Raw genomic sequence first — 14401 nt, 5'->3', positions numbered from 1 at the left:
ACGGGGGCCTGGCTGCGGCTCCACCGGCACCAAGCGCAGACCACCTGGTGTGCAAATACACCCCCCAAAAAGCTGAGTCATAGAAAGCAAATGAATTTTCTCGTCCCCGGGGAGGAGCAGCTGTTGAGCTGGGAACGAACAGCCCATCTCCCGGGGCAGCACCAGAACCGCGCGCGGAGCTCAGCCAGGACAGGCCAGAGCTGCACCAACCCTCGCGGCGCTCCGGGCGCCCGGCGCTCCCAGCCCCACCAGCAGCCCGCCAGCTTTTGGCACGGTGCTTTGGCGTAAGCGCAGGAGAGGGTGTGCTCCAAGAGCCGCGGCTCCCTGCTGCACAGGCAGTACGAACGCAGGAAAACAAACACGAAAACAACAGCCTGTTATCCGGGGCAGAGCGCTCGCAGTCCCCACAGACACATCGCATGATCTGCGCAGCCCCAGGACGCGGCTCTCGCCGCTCTCCGGCAGCCGCCTTCCACGGGGCAGGGCTGGGAGAGCCGCTTGGCAGGCGGCTCGGCGGCACGGCCAGCGGCACGGCCAGGGCTCGCTCCCCGCACGCCAGCGCCTCAGAGTTTCCTTCCATGGGGTGCGGGGAGAAGGGGCAGGAGCCAGATGAGTCACCCGCCGTGCGAGGGACGAGCCGCCAGCAGCCAGAGCGACGCGCACGGGACCGCGCGGGAGCCGCATCCCGCTGCTGCGGGGCCGCCAGCAGCCGCCGGGGCGGACACCGTGCAAACCCAGCACCCCGGGTGGGGTCACGAGAGCCCCCCCACCTTTGGGCACCTGTGCAGCCCCACATCCCACCACGGCGCGGTGACCCCCGCGCCCTGCAGGTCCCCAGTCCGTCACTTGATGCCGCAGGAATACATCATGTGCCCTGTTCTCCATTTTCACAGCTACGTGGTTTAGTAAGATAACAGAATTACTTGTTTTAAAAATATCTAGCCTCAGCACTTCGTAATCAGCCTTGGCTGGAGGAACAGGATAAAGAAAAAAAAAGGAGAGGGAACAGACTGTAAAGAGCAACTTGAATTCTGGGCTTTACTTATTTTTACAAACATTATCTCAGGCTACTCAGCTGCTCTTATTGTGATTCAAACAACTCGTGACTGCACATTCACCTGCGTGGGGAACGCGGCGATAGAAGGGACAGCAGACGCAGGGGCAGCGCTGGAAGGTTCCCCGGCCCCGGGGTCGCCGCTCCGAGGGGCTCGGGACGGCGCGAGGGGTCTGCGGGGAAAGCTGGGGCCGCTGTGGAACAGCCCGTTACCACCACAATAACGACAACTTCCCAAAAGCTTTTTTTTCTTCATACGTATCAGAAACTCAGAAGGCTGACATGTTTTAAATGTTTGCTTCATGCTTTGTAAGAAAAATAACTGCTGCCTGTGTAATTCCAGCAGTAGTTTCAAAGGCGCTGTCATTTCGGCACGTCCAAGGTCTGTACGACAGCTCTGCTGGCTGCAGGGAAGGAGCCTGTCCTGTTCCTATGAACTGCCCGTTCCTCAAGCGGTGCAGGAATTCGTGCTTCCCCAAGGCAGCGCTGACCCCCCGACACCCCTGCCCCGGGCTCCCCACCGCAAACCCAGCCCTGGGCACCCCGGCGCGGGTGACGGGGGCATGAGGGGACACGGAGCGGGTGGCTGTGACCAGCAGAAGCCAGCGGCTCTCGGGGGCGGGGGATCCCACCAACACAGCAAAGCAACGTGCAGGGCGAGCAGATCGATCGGCCTGGAGCAAAACCCAACGGACGCCCCAACCGCCCGCAGCGGGAGCGGCACATCTGTCTGCCCCGCGTCCTTCCTGCTGGCGGCGGGAGATACGGCTCCGGCTGGGGAGGGCTGGCTTTGGGAAGGGTTTTCTGTTCTTTTCTTTTCTATTGTTTCCCAGTTTCTGGTTAAAAGCGTGTCTGGTTTAGATTTGCACCAACTTGGGGCCCTAGATTCTGTGCACGGTGCCTCCAGCCCAGGAAAACGAGCTGCCCCACGCCTGCCCCCGGTGCTCACCAGGGACGCGGTGCCGCCGCTGGTGCACACCAGCTCCCGTCCACCGCCACACACAGACACAGGAACCTGCTTGGCAAGCTGAGCATCGCTCCGGAGCTGCTGCAGCGGATGGGGACCCGAATGCATGTTTTAGTCAAGGCAGAAACAAAGGCCCACAGAGGGAAAAAAATAAAGGTGATGTGATTTTCTCAGTGGAAGGAATCGCATTTGGTGGGTATCGTTATGTACACACCATTAGGCCAAAGACACCAGAGTACTTCCAGTATCACTTCTGTGAATGGTATTGTGTTACCAGCACTGCAGAACTCCGTGGTCTCTCCCGCTACACGCAGAGTTGATCTCCCAGCTCAGGGTCTCCATGTGAAGGGGTTCCAGGTGTTCCTGCGGTGCAAAGCACAGTCTGCAGCGCCGCAGCACCGCGACGCTCAGCCGCACACGGGCCTCCAGATCTCCGGAAGACGTTTGCACTGTAGTACTGCACGTTTCTCTTCTGCGGGGCATCCTGGTTCCCGGCTAAACCACCACGTTCTCGACGGCTTTAACTTACTGAGTGTAACTGGTTTAGGTCTAGGAGCTGTCTAGTTCCACGCAACATCACCCTAAAGCAATTGATGGGTTTTAAGCTGGATACAGGTCTAACGTCTCCTCGGACAACTAAAGCGGAGAAGTTAGGAGAAAATTTCAAGTTTTCAGCCGTAACCAGAGCCCTTACTGGATGAAACCCCCAGTGAGGACCGAGCCCAGCGTGGAGCAGACCAGTACAAGGAGAATACATTATTGCTAGAGGGGAGTGATGTATTTTCCAGCAAGTCATTTTTCCCCCACTATGTCCAGAAACAGCTCAGCGCTGGCTGCTGTGCGCGACGTGCTCCAGGAGGAAGGGGCCGGTGTCCCAGGCCCCGCAGCCCCAGGGAGCCCCTCCCAGCGCCCCCAGCACCGCGGGGAAGCCACGGCCACAGGGAAACACAAGAGCCCAGGGATGCTCTGGAGGGAAAGTGCAGGGGATGGCCAGCACAGCTGTGTCCGCGTGTCTTCTCTGAGACACCTTCCCAGCCTCCTTCATTAGGAAGGTGCCTGATGAGACAGCGGGGACAACACCCATCGAGTCGCTTGCTCCATCTGCAGCTCCAGGCTCAGGTTCCCCCTAAGCCGGTTTAAGAACAAACAGCATCTCCAACTGCAGTGACAGCAGAGAGACCAAGATAATGAAGCCACCGAGACCTTGTTCAGCTGGTTACACCCAGCCAGGGCCAATTCTTTGTTTGGAGAGCCATGCCCGCTGGCGCAGGGTCTGATCCTGCACCCACCCACGTCGAGGCTCAGGCACCGACTGATGCAAGGATACAGCCGGCGGAGAAAGGAGAGAACACAGCGGTTTTTAGGAGGTCAGATCTGCTCAGCAGCAGCTGCATTACTGACCCGGGCTCACGAGCAGCCAGCGGCACCAGAGAGACTGCTCTGTGAGCCTGGTCCGGGCTCCCCATTCCCCGGGGTATCCTGCGCAGCTTCCACGAGACAGAAGGGCTCTGTGCACCCACACGGGTGCACATCTTCATTAACGTGCCATATGCTGGCCCACAACTGAGCTGCCTTTGTGGGACGGGGTATTTTAACGCAGGCGCGGGCGCCGAGCCGGAGCGCAGAGCTGATGTTTGCTGCAGAGCGGCAGCTCCTCCCGCGCCAGGAGAGGGGCACGCGTGGGACGCGCTCGCTCCTCTTGCCTCCTTCCCAGAGCCTCAGGTGTGTTCAGGTGTCAGCGAAAACCAGCATCTAGCTCCACTACACCGTAGTAACAAAGCTTTGTCTCTACAGACTTTACATGACCCAGCACCCAGGGTTCCTGCAGGAACCGGGCAGACAGGTCACGCCAGGGCTGCCCCACCTCATCAAACACCGCGTTCTGTCGTCGCTCTGCTTTCTACATCCAAAGCATTAAACCCTCCAGCAGCACCTCCAGCAAGGGCACAGACCTCGCTGAGAACAGGTCTGCCATGCCGGGGACGGCTGCGTCCCCAGGGACAACGAGCCCGTTCCCACCCGCAGCACCAGCGGTGGCACCTCCCGGGGTCCCCGTTCTCCCACTCCAGGAAGAGCCCACGCAGCCCCTGCTGATGCTGCCGTGGGCTCCGCAGGCGCGGGTGCCTCTCGCATTCCGGGTCATCCCTCCAGGATACAACACCCGTGCTGCCTGGGGGCCGGTGACCAACAGGCAAAGGCTGGAGCAATCTGCAAAGCTTTACGCAGCACAGAAATCGAGCTCAAAACCACATGTGCAACATTTGCATGAGAAGTCAAAGCTCTTCCAGCTTCAAAGGCCAGTTTGCACCACGGCAGCACTAATACATTAATGAGAAGAGCCTCACAATGACATTTCTCAAACTCCATTTGATATACAATTGCAAAATAAGATCAAAGACTGGGGGAAATAGATGGTTTTGCATTATTACCACACACAGACCAGAGCACAGCAAGCAGGAGAGATTACCAAAAAAACAACAAATTGAGCCGCAGAAATCAAATAATGTAAAGCAGCCATTCTTCGAACAACCGGGAAACAGGAGTACGTGCATTTGTAAAACAAGCAACTCACCCAATGAAAACAGTGCACCTTCCAGCCAGACACACAGCCCCGGACGCATTTAATATTGTGCATTTGCAATCCCACAGTACTTGAATGACTTGTTTAAAATAATTTGCACTCAAGTTCGCATATTAATTTTCTACATATATAATTATGGTGAACTAATCTACCTGTGAAAGGGCTACAAAAAAGTCAAAAGACATCCAAAAACCTCCATACAGAAGTCACCAAAGTAGCACTGGCTAGATGCTGGACGCCCAGCCTGTGCTGCTGACATTGGAATGCGATACCAGGGGGTTTCTCTTTTGGCTTCTAGGGGCTCGGAGACAACCTCAGCTGGCCGGACACGTTCAACACCAGCAGCAGCAACCAAGAGAAGAGCAACACACGCGCTCCTGCTGCTGCAGACAACGCGAACCAGCGCAGAACCCAGGGCCCCGCGGAGCCCCACGTACAGTCACGCTCCCTTTTTTCCCCTATTACTCGGCAAGTGGAAAATAAAAGACAACTTTGGGCGGTCTCAGGTTTTCGAGTCCAAGTATGGGCTGTGTTTACAGCAGGTCACGCAAAGCCCAGCAGACCCTCTTCTCCCGCAGTGAGGAGCTGCGTTTCTTTTCTCGGGAGCCTGCACGGGCTCTGCTGCGCTCGCAGGGCCCACGGGCTGCGTGTGCCGCGTGCAGCCCCCGCTGCACCCCAGGCTCCTGTTCCAGCCCCGCGCCAGCTGAAGCGTCTGCCAGCTGGAGACAGCAGGTGCTGGACGTTTCCACAAATCCCAGCAAAATGGGGGACTGATCCGCTTCGAATGTTACATTGGAGTTGGTTCATTAATTAATCAGCGAACGGGCAGATGACATCTACATCTGTAAAGCCACCGGCGGTCCGTGCTCAGCGCGGTGACTCAATACCTTGGAACGGCGTGGCCAAAGGTTTCACCGCGAGCGCGCCTCACCCGTTCACCGGGGACGGGACGGACGGGACCTCTGCACAGGTAACAGCCAGTCCAGTCACAACAATCGCCACGATTAACCCTCTACCCCCCATGAAGCAACCTCACCCTCTCTCTGGGTGAGACCATGATCACCTTTGCTGCCAAGGGACAGATGCAGGCTGAGGAGTCCAGGCAACACACAGTCCCAAATTCCCACCCAGGGTCCCACAGGGACAGAATTCAGGGAGAAAACCCTAGAAATATTTGTTTTAAGTTCCCTGTTAACTGAACGGTTGGGTGAATCCAGGAGCCGGTGGAAGCCCAGGGTACCAGCCCTGCCCGCTGCTTCAGCTGCACCCTTCAAGATGAAAACGGCACAACCACACCCCGCAGCACTTCAGCCCAGAACCAGGGGCTCCGCCAGCGCTGGGTTCTCTGCGCCGCCGGGGCGCTCCCAGCTTCCTTCTCCCCCTCCTCCACCAGCCTCACTGCGACGGGTCTGCGGCCCCACCAACCCCTGCCCCTGCTCCCGGGGCAACGTCAGGCTTTACAGACACTAACAAGGGAAACATTTAGACCAAAGTGATGGAGAAAAAGTGGAGTATTTATGTTAACAAGTAAAGCTTGTTAAAATCACTTTCCTTTCCATTTTTCTGTTTGGTTTTGGTCTTTTTCCCCCTTGACTGCGCAGAGATTTGGGGTTTTTTTTGTAGAACATTTTAGCGTCTCACAGCCCTGCAACGTCTGCTGTCCCAGTCACACCAGTTTTTGTCTCCACCATTTTCCAGATGGGCAAACACAGGCTATTCCAGCCATGGCCTTGATAACAAGGAAGCTCTGAATTATTCTTAACAAAAGAGCAGCAGCTAAACCTATTACTACCAACTGAAAACCAACCAGCTGCAAGAAGAACAGCGTACGATCAGAGCCTGCCCCGCTGATGTTTTTGTTTGCCGTCACTTGGCCTGGTGGAAGCGCAGCAATCACAGCTGCTGTGCTGTCACACACTTCTAGCTATATTTTAAGTCACATTTCTAAAAGCAGGGAAGATGTAAGAGATAACACAGGGTGGGTGTATCTGCAGCTCTTGGGGAAAAAAATTCCAAGCAGAAGGACAGGTCAGTAAAGCGTTAAATATGAGGACTGTGTGGCTTCAGGGGACACAACCTGGTCCAGGTACCTCTGATGGTCTCCATCAGTACTTCTGGACAAGTGACTCCATTAAAGTCAAGGCTGAAATCAACATTTCATTGTAAAAAATTCTCATCATGGTTAAAAAAAAAGAAAGAATAAAACACACCCAGAACAAAAGGAGGACTGGAGGCTGCTCGGGATGGAGCCCTCTGGTTCCGTGGTTCCGGCCGCGGGTCGCCCCGGGGGGCCGGGCTGGTGGCAGGGCGACCCGTGCTCCTCCGGCCATGCTGCACCCATCCCCGGTGAAGCAGGATAACTGAACGTCTGCCCCAAACGTGAGATTATTCTCCTTAAACAAAGGCCCGGGAGCGCTCGAGGGGCTGAGCAGCCGGTGCGCTGCGGCGCCAGCCCGGCTCGCCCGGGCGATGGGGACCGACGTGTCCCTGTGGGAACCACCCAGTGACAAACCAGGGGCCAAGCAACCGGGGGCGAGGGCGTGAGCTCCGCGGGAGCGGCCCGGGCGCGCTGCAGAAACACGGCGGTGTTCGAGAGGGAAAACCGCGTCCAGCCCCGGGCAGCGGCACCGGCCGCTCCGGAGAGCGCCGCGGGAGCCCCCTCCCCGGAGCACCCGCCCCGCCCCGCACGGCAGGACGTTCCCCGGCGCTGCCCGTCCCCCCCGCTCCCCGGGCTGGAGGCCCCCGGCCCGCTCACCCCGGATGGCGGCGATGAGCGCGTTGCCGTCCTTGATCACCTCCTTGATGAATTTGTTGGTCCGCTCCAGCTCCTGCTCGTAGCACTTGAGCCGCTCTCGGAAGTCGGGGCTGTCCAGGTAGCAGTCGCTGAACTCCAGCGGCGGGTGCCCCATGGCTCCGCGGCGCCCGCTCCTCCCGCCGGCTCCGCCGCGCTGCGGGGCGGGCGGCTGCGGCTACGGCGCCCGCCCTCCGCCCCGGGCAGCCCGCGCCGCGGCCATCCCGCGGGCACCGCCCCCGCCCAGCCCTGCCCCGGAGCCTCGGGCGGGCGGAGCTCCCCGCCGGCCGCCCGCCTGCGCGGCACCGAGACCCCCGGGACCGCCGGGCCCAACGCTGCGGCGACCCCCGCCCCGCCCGCCCCCCGCTTCCGGCATTCCCGCTGCTGCCGGGACTTGTAGTTCGGCGGGGCCAGCCCGGGCAGCCGCGGGGCGGGGGACACGCGGCACAGCCAGCGCCCGGTGCGCGGCCGCGCTCGCCGGGCGGGCGGCCGCGGGGTTTGTCACTGTTCCCTGCCGCTGCTCAGGCTCCGGCGCCGGGGCGCGCCCTGCGCTGATCGCGGCTCCGGTGGCCGCGTCGTTAACGCTGATGAGCGTCTCTGGGTCTCCCCGGCAGGGGGACGGGGCGATGCGCAGGGAGCCCGCGGACAGGCCGGCGGGCGACACTGCAGAAGGAATTGCCCGAAATGCCCTCGGAGATCGTTAAGAAAACGGTTTCCGTTTAATTATCAGCACCAGGTTTCGGGGCTGTGGCCTCTCCGCCTGTTTAATGTTCCGAGATTTAGTCACGTTACAGCAGGAGCCGGCTGGCGCCACCAGCCCCGTTCCGGCGGCCCCGCGGCTCCCTCCCGCCCGGCTCCCGGCCAGGCCCGGGCTCGCGGACCTTCCCCGGGGTCCCGGATCAGCCCCGGGGGTGCGGGCGGCTCCACGGCCCCGGGCGGCGCGCGGCGAGACCGCCCCCTGCCGGCGGGGCGGGGGCACAGCGGCCCCGCCCGCGTTGCCATGGACGCCCCTGGCGGCGCGTGACGCGCCGGGGCTCGCCGCGCGCGGTGATGACGTAACCACGGCCTCCACGTCGCCTGGCCGGCCAAGATGGCGGCGGCGGACGGGAGCGGGGCGGGCGGCGCCGCGGAGCCGCTGGTGAGCGGGCGGCGGGTTCGGCCCGCCCGGGGCACGGCCCGCCCGGGCCTTCCTCCGCCGGGCGGGAGAGGGCCCGGCGGCGCGGCCGGAGCTCCGGGTGCCCTGGGCAGGAGAGGGCCGTCTGGCGGGCCGCTCGGCCCTCCCGCTCCGGGCCGGGGGCCGGGCGGGAGCGGGGCTGGGAGAGCACGGACACGGAGCCGTCACTCCTGCGGCTGCCGCCCGCCCCAGAGTTCGCTGTGGAACCGGTCGCGCTCTTTGTTTCCGTGTCCGGGTAGCCGGGCGCTTTCACGGAGCTGCGGTTGGTTTAACGGCCCCGGACGGACGGAGCGCTCGGGGCTGCTGGGCCGGCGGCGCGCTGCTCGGAACCACAAACCGGCCGTTGTGCCGGTCGTCGCCGCTGTCTGAGCGGAGCGCGGGAGGCGGGAATGCTGTGCTTATGCACACCTGCTCAGACCCTGAGCTGCTGGGCTCATTAGCAGCCGTGCTCCGGTGGTGACTGTGTTATAACGTGGGGTATCTTTGAATTCTGAGCAGGTGTTTTCATCCTAAACCCGCTGAAAACAGCTGAAGTGAATAGGAGCCGGTTTGTATTTCTTTCTTTCTAAAGCTTAAAAACCCGTGTAGTTTGCAGGTCTGGCGGATGTGTCGATATCTGAGGACATTCCCGTGGAGGGGGAGATCACGGTTCCTGTGGGATCACACTCTCCCGAAGATGATTTCTCCACGCTGGATGAGCCCGTTAAGGACACTATTGTGAGTCTGTGCCTCTGTTTGGGGTAAAACGCATGTTTTGGCGACGTCTTTGGCTGACTTATGCAAAACCTGTATTTTTGCGTAGCTCTGCTTGACTTTGTTGTAATTTGGGGGATTTTTTTTTTTTCTCTTAGAATTAGCCATGTAAAATGAATTCTTGAGGCTCAAAAAATGTGTGAGTAGGAGCCCGAAAGCTTCTCTGTGATCTCAAAATCTTTGCAAGGCTAAAGGCCTCAGATGGAGTTTGGAAGAAAACTGTCCTGGCTAACGGGATTTTTCGTTAATTTTCTTTTCCTTGAGGAGCAAATAAATCGTTAGTCTTAACCAGATGTTAATAAAGGATACAACGTTGCGGTCGATAAGGAATGTAGAAAAAGTAGGCGTTTCTTGTTGCAGAGGATGCTGCAGAAATCTCTGGGTTGGATCCTGTCCTGATTGCTTTACTTCTGTCTTTTAGTTGGGAATGGTAATCTTTAGGCTAGGATAAATTAAAGTGTTACATCTTTATTTCAGATGAGAGATCTGAAGGCTGTTGGGAAGAAATTTGTCCATGTCATGTACCCGAAGAAGAGCAGCGCGCTCCTCAGAGACTGTACGTACAGGAAGCTCTCCCCAGTCTTGGAAGGATGTTTTGCCAACAGGCTTTGCCTGCTCTGCAGGAGGAGTTTGGGGGAACGGGGGCTCAGACGCGTTTGTTCCGTGTTCTTTCCATTGTTGTGGAATGCTGAATAGCAAACATGAAAAATCAGCGTGTTCCCAAAGCTCTTTTAAAGTGGAATACATGGCAGACTTGAAATAGGTTGTATTATAAAAAATGGCATAAGATGCTAAATTAGAAAATCATAAGAAAGTGTAATATGAAAAGTGATACACTGGTAGCTGGAAAAGGTGCTGTATTACTCCCAGGAAGATGAAACTGAGCACTGTTCCATGATATTTATGATTTTATTTTTTCCTTTACTTACAGGGGATCTCTGGGGCCCTTTGGTGCTTTGTGTCTCCCTTGCACTGTAAGTACCCCCAGTGGGTAGAGTTGGGGTTTTATAGCCTTTTACATTGGAGAAAGGACAAGTTAAACATTTCTGACTACATGTGTTGAGATAAAGTTCACCTCATCCTTTGTTGGTCTTCTGCCTGTTTAGATTTTCCTATAAAATGTGTTTCTGATACTTCAAGCCCACCAGGACCTCCCTTCTCCCAACTTAGGATTTCAGGGTGAAGGGTTTGGGGGTTCCTGGCTGTGGTGAAGAGGAGCGGCTGTTGTAGGAGCTGGTAGGCGGGAGTTGATGGTGGCCCCCAGGAGCTCCTGCTGCTCCGCTGGTGTGTGCACAGATCTGCCCGGGGCAGCGTGGAAATGCTGGTGATACCAGCCGGCTCAGGTGCATCTACGCACTCAATGTACAGAAGCCATCTAGGAAAGTGTTGGTGAAACTTTGGCAGAAACAGACAGTGTCATTGAAACGCTGAAATCAATGCATGGTCATTTTCCAGGCTTTGTGTTATTAGAGTTATAAGCTTTCCTTGATACTTAAAGTGTTTTATTGTGTACTTCACAGCCTGTTTTGAGAGGTTAACAAACTTTTGGTACTATCATTTTCATCTTTTAGCCTATTATCTATGGTTTTGTTCTCTCTGTGCTCACACAGGCCTCAAAGCAGGTAAACAAACAGACTGACATGCCCTCCGTGGCATCACAACCATTTTCCTTTCCTATGCAAAACTGAGGATGGTACTAAGAGTAAGAAAACAGACGAAAAATGATCTGTCTGCACCCCAACTGAGATCAATGTTTTGGGCTCCTATTCTGTCATCTACTCCAAGTCTACCCAAACTCAGCCGTCAGTTGCAAATGACCGTTTTTATCTGTTCCGTACGGCAGGATGCTGCAGGGGGGCGCAGCAGACAGCAAAGACGACGGAGGGCCCCAGTTTGCTGAGGTCTTTGTCATCATCTGGTTTGGTGCCGTTGTCATCACACTGAACTCGAAGCTTCTCGGAGGAACTATGTGAGTGCTGGTTTATTTAGTCGCAGAGGAGTTTCCGCAAGGCTTTGGTTTGACCGCTTTTTGCCCGTTTCTGTCTCTGCAGCTCGTTCTTCCAGAGCCTGTGCGTGCTGGGTTACTGCGTGCTGCCCCTGACCGTGGCCATGCTGGTGTGCAGGCTGGTGCTGCTGGCCGGCGCCGGCACCGTCAGCTTCATCATCCGGCTCATCGTCGTCGTCGCTATGTTCGCCTGGTCGACATTAGGTGAGCACTTTGCAGCACTGTGTGCGCTGAGCAGCGCGATGCCTGAGCCTGATCTGCATGCGCTGGGTTGGGAACAGCCCGTGTGTGTTGTGGGTTAAGGCTGCTGAAGTATCACAGAAATAGTTCTTCCAGCCCTTGCATTGGCAAAGATTCGGCCTCTGCTCCTGGTGATTGTCACCATCATATTCAAATTGCCTTCAGCAGGAGGCTGATAATTTAATATTAAACGCCATATGATGCTGATGGGTGTTTCCTGTGATATATGTTATGAATATTATCAGAAAATGTTAATTTCATACAGATGCATCTGCATTATTTCTCTTCTTAATCTGTAAGTCTGACTCTTGTCACAGAATGTTAATCAGCATCTATCTTTCTATATGACTTTAAAAAGTTTTAATATCTCATTACAGACCATTGGTATTGCTCTGTTTTCTCTTTCGACATAATTCTAACGCAGATCTAATGGATCTAAGACTTGCAGTTTTCTCAAGTGTTTGTCTTCTCCGCAGCATCCACAGCGTTCCTGGCAGACAGTCAGCCCCCGAACCGCAAAGCCCTGGTCGTGTACCCCATCTTCCTCTTCTACTTCGTCATCAGCTGGATGATCCTCACCTTCACACCCCAGTGATCTCCCAGCCCAAGAGAAGAGACTCTGATACGGACTGGAATTTTTTCATGAACGCAGCAGTTAATCATTGGCTTTATCTCTTTCTAATTTATATATATATAGATATTGTAAAAAGGCAGGTTATGGGATAAAGCCAGAGAACTGCAAAAATTGGTCGTTTGTGTCCCTCTTTTTGAAAGATACAGAAGTGCAGCTGCTGAGGGTTTTTTATTTAGCCCTGCTCTTTAGTTGCGTTAAATTAAAAAATGTCCACCGTGGCAGGGATTATTCTGCCTGAGGAACTGAGTGGGAGATCCTGAAATTCCAAGACGTTGGGTAGATGAAGATGAAGTTACAGGCACGGCGAGTTCTCGCTTGTGCTCGGATTCTCACTGAAGATGAAGATGCCTTATGAAATAATAGAACTTCGTTGCTGTTACCTGTTGGGTAGGGAAGAAACGTGTGTGTGTCGTTTTTCATTGACCTACAGAGCAGTGGAATGCAGATAAAGTGCATCACAGGACTGTGAGCTTTCACTTTGAAACTGCGTTTCAGCAAAAAATGAGTTTGGTCCAGTTTGCAGTGAACTGGGGCCGTGCAGAAGGGAACCGCCATTGCTCATATTCATGTACTGTGTGTTTCTGATTCTTCCCTTCAGGCTTGAAGAAAGAGTGTTTCGGCCAAATGCCTTCATCGCCGTAGTTACGCTGAGTAGCCCTTGCATCGCGTGAGAGGGAGTGTGTTAAACCTTCCCATGGGACCACAGGCTAGAGAGGTGACAGTCCTGGAGAAGCGCTCAGAGCTGGTTTGGAGGGGACTTGGCTGTCAGTGCGTACGGAGAACGGAAAATTCTCAACGTTCTGAAGCGGGTTGGAGGAAGGAAACCAAATGAGGCTGAGGGAGCCGCGCTGGCGTGCAGAGCCGTCCGCAGCGGCCCGTGCGCGGCTCGTGTGTCAGTGTGGGGACTGACACCTGGGAGCTGCTGCTTGAAAACTGCAGAAGCTGCCCGTGTTGTCCATGATGCTCAGTGAGCAATCCAAGGGGAGAGCTTCACAATGCCTGGGGGAGAAAACGCTGCTGGTAAAATGTCACATTTTCTGAAAATGAGCATCGTATTTTCTTTTTCCTGTAGCAATGCAAATAGATTTGGAATTGATGTACGTGGGTCCTGCTGAGGTGTAAATACGCCTAATTTATATTTATATACAAAAAGTGCAGTTTCTGCTGTAAACACTGTAAGTATTTGACAGTTGGGATGGCGGTTTCTTAAATGTGCAGATGGAAAGTACCTTTCTTGGTTTCGGGGGGTGCGCAGGGAGGGCAGGACTGGGGGGGGTCGGGCGGCGCTGCAGCCGCGGCTCCTGCGTGGGGAGGCCGGGGCTGCTGTGCCAGGGCCGCCAGGGGACTCCTCCAGCTTCCTGCAATTATTACTGATAGGGAATGCGATTTTTCTTTAAAGCGTGTGGTCTTCCGTTCCTTTAAACATTAGCTGAGCTTTTTGAAGCTGAAAAGAAATATTCAACAGAAGTAGAGAGTAAAGCTATTGATGGCTACAGGGGGAGTCTGAGTCAGGTCTGTCTTTCCCTCTGCAGCAAAAGAATCTAACTACACTTTAGAGAAATCCTCGGAGTTCTATCTCTAGTGTCTTGGGACTTAAGCTGATATTGTATCTGAAAGATAATTGGAGTAACGTTTAATTGATCCAGTATCTTTTTGGAAAGAAGGAAAATGATTTTTAAAGGAATTAAACCCCCAGTTTTCTCCCTGCTTGTTTTGATTTTGCTGTAAGTCTCATGATGGTTTGTTCTGTATCGTCACTCTTGGCTTCTACAAGAGAGAAGAAAATTATTTTTATATTAACTAGGTTTACTTTTCAACTGGTCACTCAAGTTTTTAGTTGAGAGATGTTTTTAATCTGAAAGAATAGGCAGAAATATGCTGTTTGTATGATGGTGTGAATGTTTTTGTCTGGTTTTTGACTCGTTGATCCTCCTTCAGTACGGAAAGCATCATCTGGGGCTGTAAAATCCGCAGCTGGGTTTCTGTCACTGAGGATGTAACTCGTGCTGAGGTTTTAGCTGGGAGGATGTGGGTAGGAAACCAGGTTTTCTGAGTTTTTGTGCCTCCAGTTGAATAAAGTTCCGTGTGTTACGTACGGTGGTGTTTGATCGTTGTTTAGCAGAGGGCAGAGGACACGAGTGTCCCCGGCCGGCAGCTGCGGCTGCTGTGGCTCGTGGCCTCGTTCACCTGTTCCGCGGGCCT

General features: G+C 55.3%; 2 protein-coding genes across 4 annotated transcripts in view; one reads left to right on the top strand and one right to left on the bottom strand.

The window, feature by feature from the left end:
- The window catches only part of OPHN1 (oligophrenin 1), a 52984-nt gene extending 45362 nt beyond the window's left edge, over positions 1-7622 (bottom strand). Inside the window, exon 1 of one of the 2 annotated variants that reach the window (XM_082062077.1) lies at positions 7358-7622. In XM_082062077.1, coding sequence (XP_081918203.1) covers positions 7358-7511 — 154 coding nt within the window. In that variant the 5' untranslated portion in view covers positions 7512-7622. The remainder of the gene's footprint in view (positions 1-7357) is intronic. The other variant, XM_082062078.1, reaches the window with a different exon arrangement.
- A 771-nt stretch (positions 7623-8393) lies between these two features.
- Positions 8394-14294, top strand: YIPF6 (Yip1 domain family member 6). Of its 2 annotated transcripts, XR_014185003.1 has the most exons (8): positions 8394-8531; positions 9156-9284; positions 9798-9876; positions 10252-10294; positions 11164-11289; positions 11372-11529; positions 12042-12586; positions 12798-14294. XR_014185003.1 is itself a non-coding variant. In XM_082062082.1 (7 exons), the coding sequence occupies exons 1-7, from the start codon at positions 8484-8486 to the stop codon at positions 12158-12160; spliced, it is 702 nt and encodes a 233-aa protein (XP_081918208.1). In that variant the 5' UTR covers positions 8394-8483; the 3' UTR covers positions 12161-14294. The 2 variants fall into 2 exon arrangements, 1 of the variants encoding a protein (XP_081918208.1); XM_082062082.1 differs by having other exon boundaries at positions 12042-14294.
- The last annotated feature ends 107 nt before the right edge of the window (positions 14295-14401 follow it).

Source organism: Streptopelia decaocto, assembly GCF_964273445.1.
Source record: "Streptopelia decaocto genome assembly, chromosome: 10".
NCBI classification, from domain to species: Eukaryota; Metazoa; Chordata; class Aves; order Columbiformes; family Columbidae; genus Streptopelia; species Streptopelia decaocto.
The sequence above is the reverse complement of the archived record's forward strand: the minus strand, read 5'-3'. Positions and strand labels throughout refer to the sequence as shown.